The following is a 13,366-nucleotide window of genomic DNA, read 5'->3' on the forward strand; positions in this document are numbered from 1 at the left end:
CTCCTGGTTCTCTAAATCTTTATAATCTAAAATAGGATATCTGAATATGATGTTCACCAGTACTGACCCTTGTGACATTGAATGGATTTTGACTAAGCCAGATTTTTTTTTTAAGCTTAGCGTGTTATATAACAAGCAGTGAAGAGCATAGACCCAGGAGCCAGACTTGATCTAAATCCTGGCTCTGTCACTTACTAGCTGTGGGGCCCTGGATAAGTTACACAACTTCTGTGTGCCTCAGTTTTCTCATCTGTAAATAGGGTTGTTGTGTCACCTGCCTTATGGGGTTGTTGTCTTTACATGCAAAGACATTAGAGGAGTACCTGATACACGGTAACTGCTCGAAGAATGATGTTATGATTTTTACTAAAACATGTGATGTTAGATCTTTGTTCATACCATGTATTTCTCAAAAGGGTGTGTTTGCTGCCAAAAGGATACATTGCTCCTTGAGGGAAACAGTTTTGGAGCTACATTAACTCTTTCAAGCCACTGGGTTAATATCAAGTGATAACCTAGCAACTTAGCTGACAGAGTCCCTTGCTGCATGGTTTTCATGAAGTCCTGCACCACAGGCTGATTACATACATGATCTTAGGAGACCTCCACCACATGTTTTTAAAACTGTCTCCTTTTCATGGATAAATGACTCAGAAATGATTCTCTAGAAAGAAATTTAGACATTTCTGTACATTTGGGCATAGAATTACTTCTGTCACCAGGATTGATCAAAGAGATGTTAACATGAAGGTAGGTACTGCATTTGATTTAGGATGTATTAGATAGGTTTTCTATAAAAGTATTTGTAAAACACTTTTTTTGCCTCTAGGAGTAATTCGGGTTTCACACCAGCAGACACTGTGGCTATCATTTTCTGTTCTACACACAAGTCCCTCACATTAGGTAAGTGATTCACAGACTTAAAAACCAACTTAATATTATCCTCAGATAGTTACATCTTATGATTTTGGAGTTCAGGCAACTCTTCAAATGAAAATGGAAAGTGTACTGTTCACTATGTTAGATAAAGAACAGTAGAAAAGTGAGGATGATTCTTTGCTTTGAAATACCATTATTTGATTGAACCAATTTTGAGGGCCTAAATTGAATAACGCAGGATTTAGCTTAATTTGTAATCAGGTTTTTGATTCTCATAAAAGGTTTTCAATGTAGAATGTTAATGTTAAAAGCTAGGGTGGGGTGGGGGCACAGGGAACTACTTCTGAAAAAGGAATGGGCAAAAACTTGGCTTTGGAAGGCTCTAGAGTTGCTCCTGGAAAAATGTTAAATTTATTCTAGAAGCTTGGAGCAAGGTGAGAATAATGTTATTACTCTAATTTGATATTGACAGTAGTTTGAAGTTCATTTCAGAAGGTTATATAACATAACCTTATTTCTATAAAGAAACACAGTATAGTTATCATTAACTCAATCTGATTAGCACCTAAAGTAAAATAAGTGTTTATTTAATGGAAAAAATAGATTAAGAATAAAAATGCTATTTTCTACTTAGCGTTATCCAGTTTAATGGCATTATCCCAATAACCTGTCCAGACATCAGGAATCCATGTTTTTAGTCATTAAAAGTCATTAAGTAATCAGAAACTTTATTGAAATATACATCATTCACAAACTCCTTGGGGTAGTAGGCACATTGTGGTAAAAAGTCATATTAAAAATTTCTTTATATTTTGGCATGTTACGAGATTGAAGAATCGTGATATTGCTCTAAGTCTGTTCACGTTAAAAAAGTTCAGTTTGTAAACTAGAAAACAAAGACATTTCACGATGTTTTTACTAACCCCAAGCATATTTGTCTGATAGAGGCTATTGTCAGTCTTACCAAGTTTGGAAAATGATTTAGAAATTGGACAAACGCCTTAAGGAACAATTGTTATCTAGGGCTTCAGCTTACTTGAATAAATTATATATATACTGTCCATACACTGCAGTATGTTTGTGTGGTTTTCTTCATAATCATCATCATCATCAAATTTGGAAGCCACATTCCAATCCTGATTTTGTGACCCTGGACAAATCACTTAACCTCCCTGAACTCTTGCATTCTCATCTGTAAAATGGGGCAGAATAATACTTACTTTGTAAGGTAAAAGAATAAAGATAAAATTTGTTAAGTACCTAGCACAGTACTTGTACATAACAATTGGTCAGTACATGGCAGAATGTGTGCAATAATTGCACTGTGTGGAGATTGCTGTGGACTAAATGAGCCACCTAAAGAGCTTGCTGTGCTACCTGGCACGCGGTGGATACTCTTTAAGCAGTAGCTATTGTTATTAGTTATTATTAACTAGATTAGTTATGACTGTGTTACCATTTCCAGGGTTCCAGTCTGCTGACCCCTGTCTTGTCGATTTTCATGTAACAAGTGTGGTTTAGTTGTTGACTCAAAGAAATCATCTTGAACTTTTTCCCATGTGGTTATTGTGATGTGATGTCTAGTGTTCCAGGTTCCCTAAAAGTAAGGGGCTGTCACAAAGGTAGGGAGCCCAGAGGTGGGTGCCACCAGATGCCTCAGATGTCCAGAGTTAGGAATCAAATGATCCCGTGTTCTTAGAGCAGATGCTGAACCACAGCTTCACCAGATACACCCTTTTTTGCAATGGGCTTTTAAACCCAACCCACCCCTAGGAGTTTGCTTTTGTCAGGAAAACCAAAATGGATTTTTTTGTTTCTCCATGATGTTCTGTGCTGGAGCCGTCTGGGTTGAACAAAGAGCTCTACCCAAGAAGCATGCTGCGGCATGATCAGTCTTCTTTTCTTTTCTGTAAGCAAAATACCTATCCATTAAATCTTTTTTTGTCTTTTCATTTTTCTTAATCACAGAGCCATACTCTTCTGTTCTTGATGATTTTTGAAAGCTAATTTTCGGGCAGATAGGTGCTCTGATCACCAATCAGAAGTAGCAGTTTTGCTAAAAAGGGTTGGGTTAACTTTGACTTTGCCTTGCTTTTGCATTGTTCTTCCATGAAGCAGACGCTTAGATCCTCCAATAAAATATTGGTGTAACTAAATATCTAAGTAAGCGTGGAATGTAAATCCTTAGTTACTTCCATAACATGACACACTTAAGCTCTCTTGGAATTGCAAGAACTAAATACTCATCCTGGCTCTCCCGCTGATACCTCCCCAGGCCTCAGTTTCCATAGCTCTTAGATTAGACATTTTTACTTCCAACTCAACTATTCTATCATGCCATGCTCATACCTAGCTACCCTCTTGCAGTCTTCTAGGTCACATTTATAAAAATGGCCTCTTTGCCACTTAACCTTATCTCAGAAGGGGAGCATGGATCGCCCTTGTCCCAGGAGCACCCTTATTTCCACATATAGCAAGAAGTGTTAGGATCCCATTGCTAAAATGGCTTGTTAAGCCCTATAAATTTACTGTATCAGTTTTCACAAGATCCAATACATGTTACCCTCAACTGGTGACCTGACCTCAGTGGTACAGAGGATATGCCATGACAGTGACCTGAGCTCCAGGCTAATAAGTATCCTAATGGAACTTCTTATCTGCATGGAAATGAAAGACCATCACACTAAGTGTGAAGAATTCATATTCCAGAAAGCAGGGGGGAAATTTCAGGTAATATCACTCAGAGTTATACTTTCTCTCACTTCTCACACAAAGATGAAATACAACAGATTATAATATATCTATTTGGCATTTAGAAAATCTACCTATCCCTTTTACGATCACTGTCATAATATTTCCTTTTGTGATTTTACACACACACACATATGCATACATAACATCTCAAATAGAATACATTAAGTGAGCCTTATGAAATACCATTGATTATTACATCCAGTATTTGTATTTAAGAATAAATCATTGCAGGCCAAGAGGTACCCATGTAACTAATGAACTAAAGATGAAAACTCTTGCTTGAGAAGCTTTCTGAATATTCTCATGTACGTATACTTTCAATTTATTTTATTGTTCTTGCTTTTGCCCTGCCTCAATCTCTTCCATGTGCTTGCATCTACACACATGCTGAATTTGATTCATTGCTTTTATTAGTGCATTTGCCATTGATTGATTAGTTCTTCGTATTAGTACTTTTTCTATTGATTGATTGCAGATGAAGTGACTATTTGACCTTTAATTATGAGGCTTCCTATTGAAAATGACATTGAGCTATGGCTTCACATAATCCATCTGGAAAGCCTGACATGATGCCATTCCCTGGAGTTCATTCAGGAAGAAAGAGGAGGCCTGGAGGAAGTGCAGGGCTATCACTGTGCTTCATCTAAAACAATACTACAGGGCTCGTTTGCTGCTCTCCTAGAGTTTCAGCTCAGTGTTGGAGGTGATTTTATATTTTGTCAAGACAGCATCACTTGCTATGGGTTGCTATAAAAGCCATGAACTGTCCCAAATTATTCTCTAGTTTGATGGTAATATTTGTATAATAATAAGAAGATAATTTACATAGCAGAGATTGAAGAACAGCTTGTACCCTGGTTAACAATGGCTCACTGCACAGTCAGTCAATAGATCTCATCAAGAAAGAAATTCGATCCAAGAAACCCTGTGGAATTACTGTGTTACTTTTATTTTATTCATCTTTTTCTCTTGAGTATTCAAATCACTTTGCTTACCTAGTGTTCTAATACATGAAGAAAACTTTCTCACTATACCTAGAAAGAGAATGTTTCAGGATGTTTGAGATCCTTAAGTGTGTGTTTATATTAGTTTTTAATGTTTTTAAATAGCAAAATGAAAGCACATACTCTTAGAGCATATCAACTGACTATTGGCAGTCAATTGTGAGATTCCCAGTTGGTTCTTATTTCCAAAAGCATTTCTGAATTGAAAGAATGCTATTTAAATTTTAAGAGTGTCATGATCAGCACTTATTAAAAGCCCATTGTGTGTCTGACCACTTGTAGACATTTGTTTACAAAGGTGAATGAAGGCAGCTATTCCTCACGTTGAACTTCATTGTGAGTCTATGGTTGCGGTTACACAGCTAAACTGTGACGAGAAACTATGCATTAAGCAAAAAGAATATAGCTTTTTGGTAGACATAGGATTCTGGAAAGAGTGGAAAGAACACATACCTGAGTCTAGTCTGGATTCAAGTTCCAGTTCTCTCACCAAAAGCTGGAACAAATCACTTAAATGCTGTAGTCCTCAATTTCCTCATCTGTAAAATGAGAAGATGGACAAGATGATACTTGAGATTCCTTCCAGTTGTAAACTTCTATGAGGCTGTGCTCAGTGACTGATATTTCCGTTCTATAAGATAAGTTTCCTGCTATGTGTGAAATGGAAAAGAGTTCTTAAAAGGCACAGTTATGTAAATAATGTTATAATATTACAGGAAAGGAAATATGACTGTTACTTCTTCCTAAAGAGGTTAAAAAATATCTTCATACTCTCCAAAGAGTTTCATAGGAGAAACAAAATCTGAAAAGGATCTTGTTTTCAATTTTGCTTGGAAGCCTTTCAAGAATGCTAAAGGATTGCCTGCAACTTGGGCTGAAAAGATCATTTAATAACGTCTGGGTTATTTTCTCAAGGGGAAATGGAATTGAAATACGAAAATTTGCATTTCTGTTTTTCTTTCCCCTAAAGCTTATCTGTGATTCTATTTGACATGTAAAGACTACTATCTTAATAAAACTACCCTACAAATGGGAAACACTTTTTTAAAGGCCGTTAAGTCATGTTACCTGAACAACTTTGAATATTAGCAAGTCAGGAATTATTATCTTATTTTGCATAGAAAAAAATGAAAGCATAGAAAAAAATTTTAAACTTATCCCAGATTATATAACTAACAGAGACTAGACTCCAGGCCTCCTAATTTCCAGAACTGCATTGGATCAGAGGCTATGAAAGCACTTAGAAGACCAAAAAGTGCTATACTGATTCCAAGTATCATAAATGTGCAATCTCAGCATGGGTTTGAATTCGTTTATTGTTTAAAAAAAAGAAAATTACTTCTAATTACATTGCTAGTTATAAGGTGGTTTAAAAATACTTAATTGTTCCCATAAGCATATATTTCTGTGTGACCCAGTCATAAACTGGCACTCATTCCTTATATTTTCTTCATTAACAAAAAGTTATATTCTATTTAAAGTGAATCTTGATGAGCCAGTCCTTACCTTTCATGAGGCATCACTGTCTGCACTCTATTCTGGCAAACTAAGGGCCACAGTGCTGTTTGACCATAAACTATTAAAGTAGAACTAGAAATCCAGAGTAAAGAGAGAAAATGGAAGTTTGTCTTTTGAGCATAGCCATAAATATGTTTTTGTCCTGCAGTTTGCCCCTGGAGTTACAGTTCTGTAAGGAAAGGCAGTGTGGGGACCCCTGCCATTTGACAGATTTTTAAAGATGCCACTGAAATTAAAGACCCAGTAGATTTTACTGCCATGCTGAAGAAAAGCAGGGGAGTGTCTGTCATTTTGTGCTATTTTCTGATCCACAAAAGAGAGAAATGCAAGTTCTCAAGCAGAGTTATACGTTTACGTTCCTACGAGGTTTGTGGACTGTTTTGTTTCATATTTTTGTTTCTGGATTTGGTGTCTGAAAATCATTGCTAGTGTTTCTAGACTTTGTAATAAAAAGTTAGGAAGTCCTCAGGTTCTAGGCAGCAAGTATGAAATTAAAGACAATAAAACCTCTTTGGGGGATCCCCAGCCTGTCCCTCAAGGACCATTCATCTTAATGATGTGCCAGGAGATGTTCAGCTGGAAGACCAATGCCCTAATACCCCCACACTTCTCCTCCTCCTCCATGTTTCCTGTGCCAGGGAGTGTGTTTTTAACTACAACCTACAGTTAGAAATATATTTACAGTGTGATCCAGAAAATACTTGCACATGTGTAAAAGTTTTACAAAACAACATTCACTCTTACTGTATGTGATACATTCCATATTCTAGCCAAGTACTAGAGAAAACCCACTAAGTTGATTTTGCAACTCATTAATTGGTCTGAAAATCCAAGGTCTGAAAAATATTACTTTACATCTGGCTTGGTGAGATTTTGTCCCCTTATTCAAATAGTTACCCTGTAGGCTTTGGCTACTGCTGTCCCTTTTTCACTGTTAACCCAAATTTCTGATACCATCTAGGAACCAGAGCTAAATTAAGACTTAGAGTAATTCTTGATTTGTGGTAACGTAAGATCACCTGCATTTAGATTTTATTAATTCAGCTTATATAACAGAGTTTCTGTGACTTTTGTTGATTTATTTGTTAAATTGTTTCTCTCATTAACATGTTTTCAATAGTAATAATAATAATAATAGCAGCTAACATTAATTGGGTACTTAATAGGCAAACACTGTGCTAAGTGCTTGTTGTATTTACTTGAAAATACTTCTGTGTTGACAGTGTGGTGTTCTGTATGTACTAGTTAGTACAGACTTCAGCGCCAGGGACTGCCAGTTGCTCTAATGGAAAATTCTCACTGGAGTGTTCAGCTACTATTTTATCAGAAAGGAAATACTCCAGAGGCAGCTACAACAAATGCTTTCGTTATCTGTATCTCTATCAACGGAGACCTTACTAATTAGCATAATAAATTCAGAAATAGGTTTTTATTGATGAAATTACTGACTTACTACTTTGCATGATAAATGTAATAAATGGACTCTCTTTGATATGGAGACTACCTAAAAACTTTAAAGACACTTGCCACCTGCTAAAAGAATCTAGCAAATCCCATACCCTGAATAGGAAATTCTCAGGGCCTTGCTGGAGGTTCAATCTCTACCCAGTTTTGTGCCCAGCTACTGTTAGCAGGATCTGTGGTTGCCTGAGGCTGACTGTGAGGGTCACTGGATCCTGCTCTGGAGTGGAGCTGTTCTGCTCTGAGAGACCCTCTCATGCAAGGTGCTGGTAAGAGCACTTGAAAGGTCAGAGCTGGGACTTTTGAGTAGATGGGATAAGTTGCTTAAACTATTTTTGTGCCTAACTGCTAATATGTGTTAAGTTAAAAAATACCTATATGTGTGGCAGCTTACTTTCATTCAAACCTGCGGGCAAGGTTGTGGGGTATAACTAATCTTCACCTACCTTAAACTTCTTTAGCCACGACACTATCTGCTGGAAAGAATCTGGAACTTATGCATGGGCAGCCTGATATAGGTCACTTTACATGCATCAAGAGTTCTTTACATGCACCAGCACACATCACTCCCACAATCACCCCGGATAAGGAAAGGGAGGTTCCAAAGTGATAGACAACTTATCCAAGTCACATGACCCCGAGTGGCAGAGCCAGAAGTCAAGCCAAGTCTGACTCTGAGCCACTGTGCTGAGCTGTCTGCAGAAAAGTCCTGTGCTGTGAAACTTGGGCTCTGGAATCAGTGCTGTGGTCTGCTAGCTATGAAAAGTTTAGGCTAGATGATCCCTGGCACCCTTCTAGTTCTAACATTTCAAGAAGTCTCTGATTTTGAAAGACTTAAGTATTTAGCTTTAGAATCTAGAGTCGTTCAGAGTGACACCGTAAGATCAGCATTTCTCAAAGGGCGGGCCCTCAAAATTATAGCAAATTGCTTCCTAAAAAAAGTAGATTACTGGGTCTCCTCTGAGCCCTACTGATTCAGAATTTTTAAGAATAAGACGTTGGAGTCTGATTTTTGTAACACACTCCAAAAAAGAGTATTATGCACACACAAGTTTAAGAGCCACCATATTACAGACATCCATAACCACCTCTTAGCTTCCAGAGAAGCTGGCTCACCCACCCAGGCTCTTAGGGAATCTTTGACCTAGCAGAGCATTCAGTCAGCTTTTGTGTAAGTCCTTTTTGATGACAGTGGAACCAGTTTAGCCCATCCTAGGTTGTTGGGGTTTTTTTAACTTTAGCCTGGCCATGGTGTGCCCCACTTTTAGATACTTTTTATCTCATTATTAGCCAAAATGAGATACTTAAGACGTAGAGGCTTATGACACACAACTAAGTATTATAAAAAGATAAATAATAAAATTAAAAAACAACAACTCAGTAGGCCCAGACCCTGATTTCTAGGAATCACCCACTTCTTCATTCCATTCACGATCGTGTCTAGGAAAAATAAAAACCTGCACCCGTTTTTCCAATCTGTAGCTGGGCTTCCCATATTTTTGCCTTCAAATGTTCTCTTGAGTTCCCTTTGTACTAGTTTGGTTAAACCACAGCGTTTAGATGTGGAAGTGTGCCAAGCTTTAACAAGGTATAACACCAGATCAAAAGAAAGCCATTCATTGGGGCCGGCCTGAAGGTATAGTGGTTAAATTCGAGTGCTCCGCTTTGGTGGCCCACGGTTCGCGGGTTCTAATCCCAGGCGTGGACCTACACACCGCTTATCAAGCCATGCTGTGGCAGGTGTCCTACATATAAAGTAGAGGAAGATGGGCACGGATGTTAGCCCAGGGCCAATCTTCCTCAGCAAATAGAAGAGGATTGGCAACAGAAGTTAGCTCAGGGCTAATGTTCCTCACCAAAAAAAAAAGAAAGCCATTTATTTAGGGCCCATCATACCTAGCACTCACTCCAAAAGTGGGGCTTGCCTTCTCTAAGACAATGTCTTCCTAGCAAGCTGAGGGTAAAATTTAAGCATATTTAAAATAATTTCAGAATGCCTACTATTTGAAAGTTAACTGTTATATAAGTCCCCTTATGAAAGGAACTATGTATGATTTTCGCAAAAAAATCTCACAGCATAACTGATACTGTGGAAAGATAAAAAAAAGAAACACAAGATAGAATCACTTCTTTCTGGAAGTCAGCACCCCAAAAGGGGCAGTAGACCAAATAGAATCTTAAGCTCTTATCAAGAAATTCTATACAGGGGCCAGCCCCGTGGCTTAGCGGTTAAGTGGGCACGCTCTGCTACTGGCAGCCTGGGTTCAGATCCCGGGTGTGCACCAACCCACCACTTGTCCAGCCATGCTGAGGCAGCGTCCCACATACAGCAACTAGATGGATGTGCAACTATGACATACAACTATCTACTGGGGCTTTGGAGAGAAAAAGGGGGAAAAAAGGAGGAGGATTGGCAATAGATGTTAGCTCAGGGCTGGTCTTCCTCAGCAAAAAGAGGAGATTGGCATGGATGTTAGCTCAGGGCTGATCTTCCTCACAAAAAAAAAAGAAAAGAAAAGAAATTGTATACAGATGGAGGCCATTGGAGGTTTGGACAGCATCTGGGGTAGGATGTTTCAGTTCCTGTGGCAGTTCTCACAGCCACCATTCTCCAAAATTTTAGGAATGCTTCAGACCTCATCCTAGATGATTTCAGTGAGAAACCCCTTCCCTGCTCAGTTCTATAGACTACTAAGCCCCACAATACTGTTTCGTATTGCTATTTCTAATAACAATAATGATAACTATCATTTTGGAAGTGCTGACTCTATGCCAGGCGCTGTACTAGGTACTTGACATACTGTGTCTTATTGAAACCTCCGACCACCATTTGAGATAGTTATTTTTAACCTCATTTTGAGCAGATGTGGAAACTGAGTGTATTAGGGTCAGATCCCCCAATCACATGTCTAATGGGTGGCACAATAAGTATTTAACTAGGTCTCTGACATCAAAGCCCACGTCCTGCGCATCACACCACCCAGTCCTCTAGAAATACCTGAGAGTGGCGTGTTAGCTGTCTGCTGCTCGCTCAGTCTCAGTGACGGAGCCAGAGCAAGAGAGGCCAGTGTTTCCATGCATCCGCTTCACTGCAGCCCAGCTCCACTTGGAGTTGTTACTTTGCAGCTCAATGGCAAGGAGACTTAAAAATCCCCCATGTTATATAGTGGCATCTCAAACTATATACTGAATCTTTATCCCTGTGTGCTTCTGAATGTCAGCTCTTAGTGGTAGAAGCTTTTAATTCCATAGTTGCATATTTATTTCAAAGTAAAAACCACTCTGTCCTAGTTAGAAGTAGCTCTAAAGAGATCAATTTTACACACTAATAATCAACTCACATGCCTGAAGTCATATACACCCAAGGCTCTGAAAGGGAAATTCCACAAGAAGTTAGGGGAACACATTCTGCTATTCTGGAGCTTGTCCTTTCTGATGAGGCCTTTGCCACATCCAGGAGAGCCGACAAGGGCCTATTCCCCAGTGCTTCCTGTTCATCTCTGCACTCGCTGTCAGTTGCAGAGGGTTTTTATTATTATTATTATTATTATTTAGAAACTTTGCCTCAAGCAGTACTAAAATGTGCATCATAGAACAATAGTTGTTTACTGTATTTGAAGTGAAGAATCTCACCCAGGAGATCTCGTTCACTTGAAGTTTATATCTCTCAATCTCAACTTGCAAACAGAGATCGGTGAATAACAATTGTCATTTGAGTTGCATCTCTCCAATTATTTATTGGGTCCTGTCTCTTCCCAGAACTTCCCTTAACTGAACCAGACACTATAAACCAGTTGGCATGTCCTTAATGACAGCCAGCTCTGTGCTTCTTTACAGTAAAAAATAAATGAACCTACAGCTGCAAAATGAGGGTGGTCCTCACCACCTCCTTGTCCCCATCTACAGCCCCATCCAAGCAACTCTAGCAAGAAATTAAAGTGAGCTGCCCGGTTTTTAAAGCCATGGGCTACACAGTAGGTTTTTGACAAGTTACTCTGGGGACAGGAGATGTAAAATTGGACGCAATGCAAAAGATTCCTGGGCCCCAGGAAGCCAGCCCATTTGGAATGTCATCTATCCGGAAGCTGGGCGTGTCAATGATAGTGAAGCGGTGACCCTTCCCAGAGCCGCCTTTGCTGCAGGTTTGCTCTAGTACTAGTACTCTCCTCTGTGTACTAGTACTATGCTACTCCAGTACTGCTAGAGCAAGCTTTATAATATTAATAATAATAATAATAAACCCCTCTGCAACTGACAGCAAGTACAGAGATGAACCGGAAGCACTGGTGCCAATGGAAATATGCCTTTAAAACGCAATCTACTTGATTCATTCATCCAAGTGTTTCTATAGTGCCTACTATGTGCCAGGCCCTGTTCTAGGCCCTATGGGGTAGAGCAGTGAACCAAACACAAAGAAGTTCTCACCCTTATCTAGCTTGCTCTTTTGTGGGGTTAAACAGACAAACACTTATATATATGGCACATCCAATGATGGTAAGTGTTATGGAGGAAAATAAAACTAGGAAGGAAAATAAGGAGTGCCAGAGTGGAGGTGGGAAAGTTTCAGGCTTAAAGGAGACATTGGATCAAAGACCTGAAGAAAAGGGGGAGCAAGCCCTGTGGATATGTAGGGGAAGGAGATTCCAACCAGAGGGAGCAGTGAGGGCAAAGGGCCTGAGGCAACAGTGTGCTTGGCAAGTTGGAGGAAGAGGAAGGGGCCAGTGTTCAGCGAACAGAATGAGTGAGGGAGTGACAGGAGACCTGGTAAAAGGTAACGGGAGAGGGAGCAAGCGATATTGTATAAGGCCTATGGCCATGGTGAGGACTTACCTTTTACTCAGAATAAGGAGGAAGCCTTGGAAGGTTTTGATGGACAAGTGACAACATCCAGCTTCCACTTTGAAAGGATCCCTGTGGCTGCTGCGTTAAATAAAGACGGGGGTGGGATGGGTGGAAGGGTACAGCAGTGAGAAACAGGAAGATCAGTCAAGAGACTTTAATCCAGACAAGAATTGAGGGTGATTGGTCAAAGGTAATAGAGGTGGAAGTGGTGACAAGTGTTGGGTTCTGGATATATTTTGAATGCAGAACTGTACTAGGATTTGCTGACAAATTGGATGTGTATGTAAGAGAAAGAGGAATTCAAGATGATTCCGAGGTGTTTGCCACAAGAGGCTGGAAAGATGGAGTTGCCATTTACTGGACTGGGGGAGATTGCAGAGGAGCAGATTTTGGTGGTAGAAGAGGGATACGGGGGCCAGTCAGGAGTTCCGTTTTGAACATGTTAATTTTGAGGTGTCTTTTTGACACCCAGCGGAGAGTTGGTTTTATGAGTCTGGAATTCTGATCCAGGCTGGATTTTTCAGCATATAGGTGTTATTTTAAGCTTCCAGCCTGTAGGTAGGTAGAGGAGAAAACAGCTCTGGGGACTGAGCCCTGAGGCTCTCCAGAGGTTAGAGAGGATATGAAATTATTTTGATAATAAAATATGAAAATCTAAATCAGCCAGACATACAGACATCCAAACTGGCAAGCCTGTATTTTCCTCCTGTCTCACAAGGTTGAGGTGAACATTAACTCAGAAAGTAGATGTGAAGGCACTTTGAAAGGAGAAAGCTCCGGCATTTATTTGGTACCTACTACATGCTAGGCCCTGTATTAGGCACATAAATTTCCTTATTATCTCATTTAATCTTCACAGCAACCCTGCACAATAGCTATTATTGATCCCATTATCCAAACTAGAAAAC

The 13,366-nt window shown here is 39.4% G+C and overlaps 1 protein-coding gene across 6 annotated transcripts in view; it reads left to right on the forward strand.

The window, feature by feature from the left end:
• SLC10A7 (solute carrier family 10 member 7) overlaps positions 1 to 13,366 on the forward strand; it is a 242,193-nt gene that overhangs the window by 212,204 nt on the left and 16,623 nt on the right. For 5 of the 6 annotated variants that reach the window (XM_087437561.1, XM_087437559.1, XM_087437560.1 and 2 more), the window contains one exon: positions 830 to 903. The exons of the other annotated variant lie outside the window; for it this stretch is intronic. In XM_087437561.1, the coding sequence (XP_087293687.1) occupies positions 830 to 903 (74 nt within the window). The remainder of the gene's footprint in view (positions 1 to 829; positions 904 to 13,366) is intronic. 6 annotated transcript variants of the gene reach the window in all.

The sequence above is a fragment of the Ceratotherium simum genome, chromosome 12 (genome assembly GCF_057802395.1).
Source record: "Ceratotherium simum simum isolate JZ-2026a chromosome 12, ASM5780239v1, whole genome shotgun sequence".
Classification (NCBI taxonomy): domain Eukaryota; kingdom Metazoa; phylum Chordata; class Mammalia; order Perissodactyla; family Rhinocerotidae; genus Ceratotherium; species Ceratotherium simum.